General features: G+C 39.5%; 1 protein-coding gene across 3 annotated transcripts in view; it reads right to left on the bottom strand.

The window, feature by feature from the left end:
• Positions 1-14,234, bottom strand: part of ncam1b (neural cell adhesion molecule 1b) — a gene marked incomplete at its 3' end in the record, with an annotated part of 82,430 nt that extends 68,196 nt beyond the window's left edge. For all 3 annotated transcript variants that reach the window (XM_083914678.1, XM_083914679.1, XM_083914680.1), the window contains exon 1: positions 14,006-14,234. In XM_083914678.1, coding sequence (XP_083770804.1) covers positions 14,006-14,057 — 52 coding nt within the window. In that variant the 5' untranslated portion in view covers positions 14,058-14,234. The remainder of the gene's footprint in view (positions 1-14,005) is intronic.
• Positions 14,235-14,621: the final 387 nt, after the last annotated feature.

The following is a 14,621-nucleotide window of genomic DNA, read 5'->3' as shown; positions in this document are numbered from 1 at the left end:
ACGGGCATCTTATTAAAAGTATTGTTGTTAAAACATAAATGTGTTTTTTTCGTTTGACAATAGCTGACAGTATATTTAGAACTGTAGTTTCAGTCTCACGGCACTGTCACACTGTCTGATTGAACATCTATAATGAGCATTGCAGTGGATGCAATATTCGTCAGGATGACCGTAGTAGTGCTGTTGATTACATCATGTTCTGAGCAGATATTCGCTGTTGGTAATTACCGAATATCCAAAGCAAATTATTCTAAAAAAATGTAAAATTATATTCAGCACAGCCGTAATTAGCCGCTAATTTATTAATTCCACTGAAATACTGCATAATGTCGGAGACACGGAGTCACGTTAGGAGCGCCTTGTTGTGCGTCTGGTGTGTGTAGACTGGTCTGTGTGTGTGTTCACAGTTGCTTTTTAGTGATTTAATAAAGAGAGAAACAGTCTACGGCCACACTAATAACACAGTCTTTGACCACACTAATCACGGAGTGACTCAGATTCAGACTTCGACTCACTTCATCTTCACACACCCCCTCAGCCTGTAAAATGCATAATTCATGACACCACAAGATAAACGATAGAGCAAATTGTGAAACGATAGACGTTTTTCTATAGTCATACGATACATATCGTCATATCGCACAGCCCCAACTGGAACAATTTTCTGCCGATTTGTTTCAAGTATGACTCATAACAGTAATGCATACATATTATACAACTAAAAGGAAATTTTGGACATCGGATCCTGCAATCCTGTGAACGTTATCAGTTATCCCTCGCCGAGACAATGGCTGTTACCAATCCAGCCCGATGATTGGAAGTGCTAACAGGCTGGGTTTAGACTGTAAGATGTATGAGGAAGAGAGTGGGGCTAAGGGCTAGGCTAAAGCTAACACCTCATCAGCTATACTCAGCATTTTCCTCGCCAATGTAAAGTCTCTGGCAAACAAAATGGGTGAACTATAGCTGCAGATCAAAACTCAAATGGATTACTGTCTAGAATGTCCCGATCCGCGTCATTGAGCATTAAGGACGCTGTGTTCTCTAGGTGGTTAGATCAGCTGACTCCGATAAAAGGTGGTTAGATCAGCTGACTCCGATACAAGGTGGGGTACTGTGCTTTTAAGTGAATAAGGATGTACAGGCGCTAGTGAACTTGTTATATGAACTTATGAACTTGCTTTGGCGCTATTTCACTCTCAAAAGTCTTTCCCTGCTGCCCTCCAGATACAAACACACACCTCGTGTCACACTCACCCAGGAGAGCGATCTGGATAGGTGGGTGAGTGTGTACGCTGGTCAGCGGAGAAAAAATAAATAAATAAAAATTACCTATATTATTATATACTCAATGTTTTAGATATAAGTCATTTACTACATTCCGCATATAACGAGATATATAAAGTTTATTCATTATATCACCAACCCCTAATTAAATGTATTTTTCAGTCTCAAGATTAGTATCCCAAATTTAATATCCGACCAAACGTCTCCACTCTTGTTACCGAGTTATGATGTTGAATAATGGACAGTAAAGCATTTTTGCAGAACATTATGATGCCACAGTGAAGTTGGCCTTTGACCTTTTGAATAAAAAATGTCATCACTTCATCATTTTATCCTATTTATCCTCCATTGCTGCAATGCAACAGGATAAAAACTGGGAATCTTGAAAAAATCTATTAGATATTTGTGTTCTCACATTCACAAAAATGGGACCGATAGGCAGACGGGCAACCTGAAAACATAAAGCCTTCGCCCACAGTTGTTGCCGGTGCTGAGGCATAAAAATGCAAGACGTGCTTTACAAAATGTGTTTAGTTTTTCATAAAACCTCCCTATGCTTTGAAATGGCTTTAGATTGAAAAACACTAGATACCACAAATAAGCTGGTGTAAGCAGCATAAAAGCCTACCCGAGGTTGGTAAGGGAATTTTAAATATTACCTTACTGCATTGTAAGCACTTTGACCGCAACCATGAACAGGAATCTACTTCCATAGCAGCTTTGGAATGATAAGTAAATACTTTCTGACAATACCAGAACAATGAGAGGGAATGTTTTAAGATGGCATTAGTTCTCACGTGGGTTCTTCCAGAAGTTGGGCTAGCGTTTATGTACAAGTGGCCTGACCACTTTGACTGGTGATGTGACATAGTTTCATTTTCTACGGATGGCCTGTCATGTTTCATTGCACTCTATAACATCCATGGTAAAGATGCACAGTGGGGTTCATGACAGATCAGGCTTCTGTTGGCAAAGAGAGTAAGACAGCTTTCAAGCAGTGGAAGTCAATGAGTCCTACTGAGAGGAGATCCTTCAGGGAAGAGCGTGAGCAACATGGTAAAAAAGACCAAGACAGACAAGATGCTAAACCTACAGCAAAGAAAAGTTTACTTCAAAAAGCAGGCACTGTATTAATTACCACTGTACTTTGGATATTGCATTTTCAGTCCGCTCCTTTTTAGAAAAAAATGTAAAGTGTTGAGTAGTAAGTTGAGTCAAAATACAACCTCAATATATTCATAATGTGTGATCAAGTCAATAATCTTGCATGTATTCTTCTGTCCTTCATCCCTTTTGATCTTCTCACTCTCCATTGCACACTATCTTAACTACTTGTTACAATTTTTGCAGTTAATATTTAGAGGTATTATCATCACTGCTTTTAAAATACTGAAATCAAAAGAACTGATTTAAAGAAAATGAAATAATTTTGTTGTCTGTAAGTTTAATTTATTCAATCTAAGATTTAAGGCTTTTCAATTAAATACAGGATTTACTGTATATCAGTTGTCTATGAGGCGCTGCCTTGTTAAAATATTACCTTGATGTGAATGAAACAGTGATATTGATGTACATGCAAAACCCACTTGTCCACTTGAGTTAGTCAAATTTCAAGAGAATTGCATAACATTAATTACCAGACTGTTCATGAGCGCCACATCATTTTAAGATCCTAAATACTGCAGTAAAAAGCCAGTGTCTGAATATGAAACAATAAACAATAATCCTAATTTCATTCTGATAAGAATCTCTTTCATCCACAGCATCTAAAAATAAATGTATCATAAAATAAATGAGTGAAACATAAAACGGGTAGCACAAATTATGCCTAGCAGTGTTTCATATCAAAGAAAGTAGTGGCTAGCTACTGTTTAAGTGAAAATATCGAGGCCATAAGACAACACTTGATCATTTAAGAGTTATCTGTTCAGTCTGTCAAGGTGCATAAAGGTTTGTAACCTGACTCTGCCAGATGGATTGATTCGCATAATTCGCATTTGCTCTGCATATCCATCTGGGAACTCTCGCGGAAATACTGGTTGCTGATTGGATAAATTATGGAGATAGGTCAAATCAACCAATCAGATTGACAAAGCATATGAAGTAACAGAGCATCAAGGCAAAGTAAACAACATGTCGGTAAAGGATATTTACTGTTTGTGTAATGTAAAATTTTCGGATAAAAAGCACAATTCAAGAGAAAAAAGAGTTAGCGAGCAGCTTGCTTGATAGCTGCGCTCCTCTCATCCACGGAAGCCACCGTCGTTTAAACTGAACAGTCACTTCTCGTTGTGTCACAGCTGGAGTCTCGTTGAACATATGGGACTGAAATCTGAAGAATTCCACCTGTGTTGTGATATAAATATTTGTAACATTCAAAAAACACAAGACATTTGATGTTTTTCTTCCAAATTTGGAATCTTAATACTAACCCTGATGTTTGCCTTTGGAGAGGCCTCCAAAGCCTTCTCCACCTTACAGCCACACCAACTAACCAGCAATAGTTGCTGCTTGTGCAGTGAAATGGACAAAAATCCCCTCAGCTTTCAACCTGCAAACATGCTAACTGTGTTTTGTTGAAATGCACAACAAGCTGGATGTACACCTGCTGGCAATCAAAATCAGGTTTTGCACATCTTTCTGAAATTGGGCCTTAGGGACATTTGTAGGCTGTTTGAGTTTATACTTCACTATCTCATCTGTTAGTTACTATTGACACATTTGTCAATAGTGTAACTGAGGTGTATTAATGATGCAGTGTGGAAGCTTGGGATATCTGTCAATCAAAGCCAAGACCCCCTCATAAATCACACAGAGAGAGACAGTAAACCTGCAGAAAACCTTCATCTTTAGGTCAACGCTTGCAACCAAAGGTGACGGCTAACCAGCAAACTATGGAGTTCAGTTAAGCCAAAATGACATCATACCTGCAAAATCGAACGCTGTGCCTTGTTGTTCTAGCCATAAATATCATACACAGTAAAGGTGACAAGTAAACCCTTCTCAGAGTCCAATGCCAACACCGACTGTGCTTGAATTTATGCCAAGAATGCAAACAGAGCTCGAGGTTACAGGGAATGAATGACTTGCAACACCGGCCCCCTGCACCCTGTAACACAGGAACTACTGCAATAAACCTTTCCAGACACTGGAATAGTAAATCCTCATGGCCCCTCAATCTGTCACCGGGTTAAAACATGGCCGACTGTTCCACGCAATGGTGAACCTGAGGACCAAAAATAGGCTTAAGCACCTTGGAATATAAATAAGGTTCCAAGAGGTAAACAGTGTAATTACACAGTAGTTGGAAAACACCCCAGTAATGGGGACACAGTGTTGCACCTTGGCCAAGCGTGCTGTGACCCAGCCAAACAAACAGCCTTCAGAATGAATCTGATCGACCGCCAGCCCCACTACCACTAAGGTGTTAACTGTAGTACTCAAGTAACTAGGGATTGGTTTGAGTAATCTAGTACTCAAGGGGTTAAATGCAGAGCTGTGCAGCGATACACAGGTCGTTTTGACTTTTATCAAGAGTTACAGGCCTTCTCATTTCCCTTCAAAAAGGTCATGGGGGGCTGGAGCTGATCCCAGCTGACATTGGGCGTGAGGCGGGGTACACCCTGGACAGGACACCAGTCTATCGCAGGGTACATAGAGACAAACAGAGACAGACAACCATTCACATTCACATTCACACCTATGGGCAATTTAGAGTCATCAATTAACCTAACACATGCATGTCTTTGGACTGTGGGAGGAAGCCGGAGAGAACCTGGAGAGAACCCACGCAGACACGGGGAGAACATGCAAACTCCGAACCATTCGAACTAAGAACCGGCGACAGTGATAACTACCACACCACCTTGCCGTTAACTACATGTATTGTTTGAGCTAAACAGTGCAAACAAGGTAAGAGGTATCTCAGAGGTAATGCATGTGTGGCTCTCTGCGTCTAGTTGCGTGTCTGTTCGCGTGTGTGTAGAGTGCAGCTTTTGGGGAGACAACATGTGAAGTGACAGGCTGGCTGCAGTTAGATAAACACATTGGGAGTCAGCTAGAGCACAGGAAATGCAGCTGTGTTTTTCAGGAGTATATTTAACAGCATGTTCCAAACATTCAGTACATATTTAACAGATTCAGTGCGGAAAGAAAGCGTTGATGCTGCATGATAGTCAGGCACTCACTCGCTGGCAGGAGGACCATAGATGGGACATGGAAAATGCACTCTAAAAATAGACTTAACTTATCGAGTACACAATCCCTCCTTGAGTAATTGATGCGATTATTTGTTCTGGAAAAACATCATGTACCCATCCTTACCAGTAATATCTGACTCAATTAAGGACTCCAATTCCCTCCAATCTTCCAGTTGCATTTACTTTCTGTTGGGTTCAGGAATTTTGCTAACGGTGAAAAAAGACCAAGCAGCGGATTGTCCCTAGCTGTAATAATTACATTTTTCTAGATGTGTGTTTGTGTGTTTCAAGCCAGAATAAATTCTTTGTAAATATATACATCTGTTACTGATTGGCTGTGGGTATTATCTGGCCGCACTTTGCCGCAAAAAGTTAAACTATCCCCAACTTTTAGTTTGGCCGGACTACCGCAGGTTTTCATGGATATTGCATGGCAGCTCGCCAACACCGGCTGCTTGGTGTGTTGTCGGTGTAAGTGTTCCTTTCAGCTCAAGATTATTTTGCCTGTTAATGTAAGCAATTCACTGCCCTCAATGAAAAAATCTTAAATCACCTTTTATAGCCTCTCAAAATTCCTTCCTCACCCAAGCTTTAGTGGTTATATCTGATTGATGGGAACTGGCTATAAAAATATTCTAAAGAAATCTGTTCTGTTACAAGACAGTTTAAAGCAACAATGTTAAAAGCAGCATGGCAAAGGTTAGTAAGAGATAGTTTAACCTACTTCACAGTACTTTTTATTGGGATCAATCACCACAGGCCTTAATATGCAGAGACAAAAAAAGGTCAAGATGGCTGTTAAGATCTCACATTAATGAGCAGTTTAATGTTCAAATTTGAATAGGATCAATCTTTAAAAAGAAATAAATGTAGATTATTATTTTATTTTTTTAGAACAGTAGTGTACAAAACTATACGGTAGGAATTAAAAAATGAACTCAATTGTTCACTGTGTGACTAGCTTACTAAAGCAATAACGATCAATTATATTGATACGATGAACAGCTTTGAAAATGTAAAAAAAAAATTGTGTAAACAGTTCATCGTGGTCCATGCATTTGTCTTTAAAGAAGCTCCACAGTTCTGCTACAAAATTAAAATTAGGCGCCATGTTGCTATGTAGGTTTCCTTCTATCTTTGGACGTATCTGTTACATAATTTTAGATCACTCTGCATGAATTAGGATTAAATGAGGTTAATTCCCTTCCCCAATGATATCACTTTCTAAATTGTTCTTTTCCTTGCAGTCCCCTAAAAATGCCAACACTGAAACATGTACCCATACAATATGATTGGTTTGGGAATAATGTGCTGGCTGCAAAATAAGATAAATGTAAAAAAAAAAAAAAAAAGGTGATTATTTTTATACATCATCTCTTCATGAGTGGGAAAATTTCTATGAATAAAGTGTAAGCAGAATGCAAATGAGTGTGAGGGTCATCTATTCAAGATTTCTTATAAAGTACTTATAATGTACTGCTTTCCACTGCAATGCATTAAGTCAGACAAAACTTTTCACATGTAAAACTGTTAAATCTCATCTCATCTCATCTCATATTCAACCGCTTACTCAGGGTCGGGTCACGGGGGCAGCAGCTCTAGCAGGGGACACCAAACTTCCATTTCCCGGGCCACAAAACTGTTAAATGGGTTAAAATATATGTGAGTGACTGTGATCTGCAGGCTCCCCAAGTATACAGTAGCCTATCTGTGGGAATCACTGGTATCCTTTCAAAGTGGATCCCACACTTAAGAAACAGTTATAGCTGCTATTGCTCCTCAGGAGATACTGCCTTCTTAGTGTGATCTAATTAGAGATTAAAAAGAACTGTTTTTTTACGGAATGAGTGTCACTTCACAGCTTTAATGATTGATTTTTAATATTAATGCATGTCATGACTTTGTGAAACAGGTATCTCTGAGGGTTGCCAGGCAATGACTAAGCTGGTAGAGGAGTATAACTTTCGAGGAGAAGGTGACATACTACGGTGACTGCATAAGGAGAAAGCCTGGGGCATACTGTATCAATCTGAAATTTTCCCTGCTCTGTGCATGGTGATGCATCCTACAGTGTTTCAATAATGAATGCACCATGATGTGCATGGACGCATGAGAAGACACACACACTGCTTCCCTTCACACTCCATAATAGAAGTTGAGGGCTAAATCCTAGCCAAGAGCGTTTCTCTTTATTATGGTAAGATGAGACATGCACTCATTTTCTTAAAATCAGACATTCTGTAGTTTGTGCGGAGAAGTGTGTATAGCCTTGTGAGAAAAGATGATACATTTTGCCAGGTGTATAACATAACTGAAGGTGACCAAAATCTGATTAAGATTGTTTATGATTAATCGATTCATTATTGTTAAGAATTCAACAAATTCGAAATGAACCAACGATGTATGTTACGTGCAACATGTCTCTGGAGCACACTAATGTTGATTTTTATACAACAAGAGGGCGTACTAAAAAAAAATATAAACTTCTGGCGTACAAAAGGAGGAAGTGGTCAGTGGGAAATGGGAAGGCAAAATGAAAAGGGCAAATGTATTCCAGCAAGGGAGCATTAGACTGTAAAAGAGGGCAGAGCTCAATGTTAATATTGCAACACCGTCTTAAAATACAGTACAATGTAAATGTTGTACTGAAAAGTCAGCACTCAGCAGTAACAGTGCAAGTAGAAAGTGGAACACCGTCCTCACAACAATCTATCATGTTGGTGTTAGCTAAAGAGGCTGTAGTGATGTGCATGCAAAGTAAATAAGTCATAGGCTTTACTTCATGGTGACATATTTTTGATTTTCTTTTGATACAGCACTTTATGTTTATTTTTATTTTGATTGGGTGTGGTTTTGTTTCTGCGTCTAGAAATGGAAGTAATTGCCACTGCCATTTGACATTTTTTGTTTGACAGCACCATTTGTTGAATACGAAAAGGCAGACAAAAGCAGCCATTTGGAGCGAGAACCCTATTGTTTTATTACTTTGTTCCATTTAATTGCTTTTGTTTCATGAATTAATATTTCACATAACTAATGTGCTTCAAATGAGAAAAGGACGTGCTTGGATCTTATTAATTATTAATGGTTCATTGATTTTATTGTTAACATTTTCAACTATCTGTTAAGATGCACAATATTTGCAACCTTAAGTCGAGAGGAGATTGGATTCTGAACAGACAACTACAGTATACCTAGCAGATAAATGATACTTTACAAAAACTTTGACAGAGTCTGAAACACCCTGTCACAGGTTCCTTTTATTCCACAGAGCAAGTTCTCCAAAGTGAAGAGAGGCTATATAATGCCCAAAGGTTTGCCAATCTAGAGTTACGTGTCCGCAGGGGATCCTGTGTTCACAGTACTGGCCCCTTTTTTTTATTTGATGAATGACAAGGACACGCTGTTCTAATTTCCTGGTAGCTCCGAGATCTCAAGATGTGTTCAGTTTTGAGAGAAGCAGACACATTGTGGTATGAAGTTAATAGCTAAAAAGTGATGTGTTTGAGGCAGTTTTCATACACAAGTACAGCAGTAACAAGATATAGAACATGCTCGTCTGCCAGGCCTCAGTCAGTGCTGTGTTTAACCCATTTCAAACTCGTAAATTAAACTTGATTAATAATATAATGACTCAAACCTCACAGGAATGACATGAGGATGCTACCACCACAGAAGCTAATCACTGAAAAAACAACCACTAAGCCCCACAGCCGGCGCCTTCTCTGGAAGCAAACCCTCAGGAAAGGATGTTTATGACTCTGCGGTGCTTCACGGGGTCACGTGCATATGTAATGTCATCGTTTTAGCATCCTTAGGCAATTCAGCTCCTCTCAACTCTCTCAGACCTGGATCTGTCTGATCCACTCCCCATCACTAGTAGAGTCAAGTAGATCTGGCTGAAACAAACAGCCAGCTTCTCTCTCTTGCTTCTCCTCACTAATACTGGATACAGACCTAAGCATCCATGATATTTTTGTGTGCAAGATATATTGGAGCTTTACTAACTACAGTATACAGTCTGATTTTTAGGGAATGGGTATATCATTGATTGTTTTGAGGTTAATATTAGAGCTGGGATATAATTCAATATAAGTTATCATCTTTCAATGGAATCGATATCATTAAAAAAATCATACTGAGACTTTGTGATACATAATTACATTTTCTGAATTGACAATAACATGCATATTAACTCAAACTTCTCTGAAAACGTAATCTGAAATACCTGAGGGAATATCATTTGAAAAAGCATAACGGCCCAAAATATGTGCTGGTAAAACCATTCATTCATTCATTCATTCAGCAGCTTTCATATAGTAATATGCTTGTGTCTTTACAGTGAAAATTCTGATAAATGAACAAGAAAACAACTAGGAAACAATAATTAAATACTGTACCTCAAATTTCCATGCAAAAGATGTTGAAAATATAAAAATAGCTTTGTCTGGGATCAAAAACATTAGCTGCCATGGTTGAGTTGCTCGATTAGCATCATTGCCAGGTTAGCAGATGCCTGAAAGGGTATAACCAATCAGAGGCAGAGTAGAGGCAGGTCTACCTTGGTAAGCACATCCAGCGAGTCAGGTTAAGTCTCTACCAGGCCCCCAGGAAGCTTTGAAAGCAATTTAACACCGTGATCAAACGGTGGAATTGCAAATACCGGGTCCAGCCATGATACCCTCTGGCCCAAAAATACTTTTACCCATTGACTCACATGGTGAAAAAGCCGTCTGAAAAATCTGTGGATACAATTTAGAAAGTCTCAAAGAGCTGCATGATTAAAATTTTTAATCGCCATTTGAGTTAGCCAGAGCGCTAAACCAGAAGTAGCCGACTCGGCTGGCGGAAGCCTCTAGTGTGGGCCAGACAATGCGGAAGCAGTGGCAATCATCCAGATATTTTTAGGTGAACATTTTTTGTCCCCAAGCACCACTGAGCAGCTCTCATAGGAATTAATCGGGCTCCGCCTCTAACGCTGTACCCAGTTCCCTTTATATGTCCATGTTCTCTCCCACTGAAGAAGGCAATAGAAGAAGGAAGGTTTTTTCTTCAAAACTAAATTACACACAGGGTAGAAGATGTTGCCCATGTTGCCCAGCCCTTAAGGTAACATATGAATTTGGTGAAAGGACTACTCTGAAAAGATAAAATACCCGAAGTATGCAGTTCTTTTTTCTTTAATTGCAATTGTCTCTCAATCCAATAGTTGTGTTTTTCCATCATCACTTCCGTTCTGAAACATATTTCAGTTATATGATCATGCTCTAAAGATTAGCACCGGCCTGTCAGTAGACAGGTTCAGTTATTTGATAAGATAAAATGAAAACCACAGAAAATGGAGGTAAAAAGATACACTTGGCCTCCCACTTCACCTGCTTTGATGGGATTTCCCAGATGAACCTTTCTCCAAACGTCTGTCTGACTTTAATAATATTTTGCAGAGTACTACTTGACACTTTAAGTCATAGCCATGTTAAGCAATGTCTGCAAATGCACATGACAGTACAATCACTCCTGCTGCTTTGATTCATAAGCAATTACTACTGGATCCATCAACACACTATGATGAAACACTGAAAGGGCTCAGGCAAAGCTTCTGCCCTCAGGCCACTAGGATCCTAAATGAGGTCATTGTCTAAGACTGCTGCCCCTCTGCTTAGTTTCAGCATCTCAAATGTGAGTATTTGACACACACACACACACACACACACACCCATGTTTTATATAACTGTAAATGTAATACATTTGGGTTATGCTGCTAGTTGACAAAATAAGAACTGAAGAAATCAACAAGATAAAATGCATTTTTACACGATTTCTGTTCATTTAAAAGACTGTATGATCAATCAACATCAGACATTACTTGCCAATAAAAATGAACATTAGTAGCTGCAATCAATAAAGTAGAATAGTGTAAACTGATTGCTGTGGTCATTCAGGCAAATTAAGAGAAATAAAGAAGTATCTTTGGGGGGAAGGGAAATTTATTTTAGTGGAACTCCTAAATAAATTCTTAATATGGGAAACACTGCTGGTAGCACACAATTTGCACACACTATTCTGAATTAATAACTTCATCAAGCTGGAGCTGTTGGATCAGCAGCCATTTCTTTTGGCAGGGTTGATTTCCATCTTCATGAAGCTAAGTCAGACTTAAAGCAGTCTGGAGCTTTAGTCGGCCATGCTTCCATCTTGCTTTGTAAATGGAGCAGTGTGGAGCTACGTCACATCATTCCACCATGACCTGACTGATGATGTAACACAGGCTAAGTGTAACAATCCTACTGTATACTAGAGAGCCACATTTGCTGTTGAGGAGGGAGCCATATGGCGAGATGAAGTCTGCAATTCATTCATATCCCACAGGTTGCAGACATTAGGAACTCATCTCCTATCTTGTTTGGCTTCACTTCTCTCACTGTGATTTCCGGTGGCTATATTTCATTCTCTATCAGAAATGCAGTCTTGAAATTCTTCCATATTCCAGTCATCAGTTTGAAGAGGATCAATTAATAATTATGTCAAGAGGCTCAACAGGCCCATTGAGCATGCAGCCAACGGAGAGGAAAGGGAAGAGAAAGACAGTTAATCCCTCCCAAATCTCAGTCTAGTCATGAATACTGCAACTGCAATCATCTATTTAAACAGTACAACTTCCTTTGATTTGCATTAGACTCCAAAAGTGACATTTATAAAAGCATTATTGCTGACATGTGTGCAGCTGCAAACATTACAAAAGTCGATCCGATTAAGGAAAAATACAAAACAACCATTTTTCAATTTTAGCTTCAGTGATGGCACATGAGTAATAAGAAAAAAGTGATCAATCTATTAAAATCACGCAGTCCTATCTCTGTCATATCTATATTACTACTACTACTACGACTACTACTATAACTGTATCGTCATGTTAGCTCTACATCGTCCACTTTCTATTGTACATAATTGTATATTTTAATCTTACCCCAGATTCCCTTTCCTAATTAAGTGATACAATAGAGTTCAACTGATTGGTTGGCGGGGCTGATATCTCCACAAAAGTAGCTTATTGCAGATAAGGCTGGTAAGTAACAAGAAACTGTAGCACAGAAATGCCAAAGATATGTTTTAGCCATTTAGAAACTGTGTCACCATTACTTTGTTTTGATTGTCCAAGTTTATTTTCATATTACAAAATCTAGTGGTAGATGCATAATAAAATAATGTGTTCTAATACATCAAAAAATGAAATGGAACCCCATCATTAGGGTCTTGGAAATTTAAATTTCTATATAAAATGCTCTGATAAACCCAAGAGAAATTGCATTATCATTACAATGCAGTGAGGGATCCACTCCCTGTGCTGTTTCCTCTCCTGCCTGAGGAACACCCCTACACATATCGGATTGTACATAAAGGATTAAAAGGCTATCCCACGAAAACCCTGAGCCTGAGTGTAGCTGAGAGTCCTACTCCAACCATAATCGCCTCGCATTTCCAATTACTGATTTTAATCTACAAAAAAACGGGAATGCAAAGGCTATTAAAAATGTAATTTGTCACAAAACTCACTCAATTAGACTTACATAACTACACAATTTTATCAACTTACTAATTTCAAAGCCTTTTATCGTGGCATCAGATTACATAACAGAGGATTCAGAGTTAGAAGTTGTGCTTGCTATGCATCAGTGTACAAGAGAGACCAAATAAACACAATGCAACTTAAAGACAATGTATATACGTTATACAAGCAAGCATACATTGTCAATAACCCCTCCTTTAATGCCATCACACCTGTACACATAGCCAGGTGCACTTTTAAAATGTTTTATTTTGAAAGCTACATTTAACTAAGAGAGGGTGACTCAACCCAGAAGGGAGTATGTCTGTGTGTGTGTGTGTGTGTGTGCGTGTGTGTGTGTGTGTGTGTGTGTGTGTGTGTGTGTGTGTGTGTGTGTGTGTGTGTGTGCTACATATACAAGGAGCTCAGCATCACTCCCATCAACAACAAACGTCCCATCCAAGCTGACATCAACGGACAACACGATCACGAAGAAGAGGGGGGAGGGAAATGAAATCTATATGCCAACATTTCCACTCACATCATAACGCCTGAATTCATGCTAACACACTTTAACACCCTGTCCTTCTTGAGCATCATGTTTTATTTAATGCACGGTATAACGCTAAGTCAGCGTACGGGGCTGGTCACGCAAAGAGTATGTAGCCCGCTGAGAGTGTATCCAGAGGTGGGGGGTGGGGGGTGGGTGGTACCCTAACACATAAACAGCGAGCGGTCTTGACTTAAAAAAACACACCATCCTTCTCGGCAGTAAGCTAATTAGCAGCAGTCGCAGTATTACCGTTGCACCAGCTAAACAGGGTGCCTGAGGGCGGCGGAGGGAGGGAGGAGGAGGAGGAGGACCAGGAGGCGAGTGGACGCCTGCCGCCCTGACCACTGTTATATTTGCGGTGATATTCAGAGAAAAACATAAACATTTCTATCTCAAGTGCTGAATGGGAGATTGTCCTACCTGTACAGCCCACAAGAAGCAAGGCTAGAAAAATATCCCTTAACTGGACCATCGCAACTCCCGAGTAAACGTTAAACGGCGCAGCTAACGTTGAATCTCCTGCTCGGTCCCCTCGGTGTCGTCCTCGGGGTTTTTCCTGCCTTTTTGTCTCAGCAACTGTTCATCCTAATCTATATTTCTAAAGCTGGTCGGTGATAGCTGTCAGTAGCAGCAGCGTCGTTGACGACAAGCAGCGGTCCGGAGATTAGCAGTGATGATGAGCGCCAGTTCTCTGTTCAAAGTCTGACTGACAAGCAGAGACTTCTCACACACGTGGATTCATCCGCGGAATAAAGGACCTCTTGTTAAATAGTGCGCGGGGCTCGATGGAAACCAGTGTCATGGGGGAAACCCCTGCAATACTTATAATGCAAAAAGTACAGTTCGCATAATGCTGGGTAATATATTGATTTTAAGCTGTTTTCTGGTATGAAAATTTACTTTTCACATGCTATAATACCACAGGTACCACCCAGGTCAATACCACATAATGGAAAATGAAATGTCTTCAGAGTCTAAATGCAATTTATTTGTTTTCCCAAGAATATACACTGCAAGTACACATATGTTAAAAAAG

The sequence above is a fragment of the Echiichthys vipera genome, assembly GCF_963691815.1.
Source record: "Echiichthys vipera genome assembly, chromosome: 5".
Classification (NCBI taxonomy): Eukaryota; Metazoa; Chordata; class Actinopteri; order Perciformes; family Trachinidae; genus Echiichthys; species Echiichthys vipera.
The sequence above is the reverse complement of the archived record's forward strand: the minus strand, read 5'-3'. Positions and strand labels throughout refer to the sequence as shown.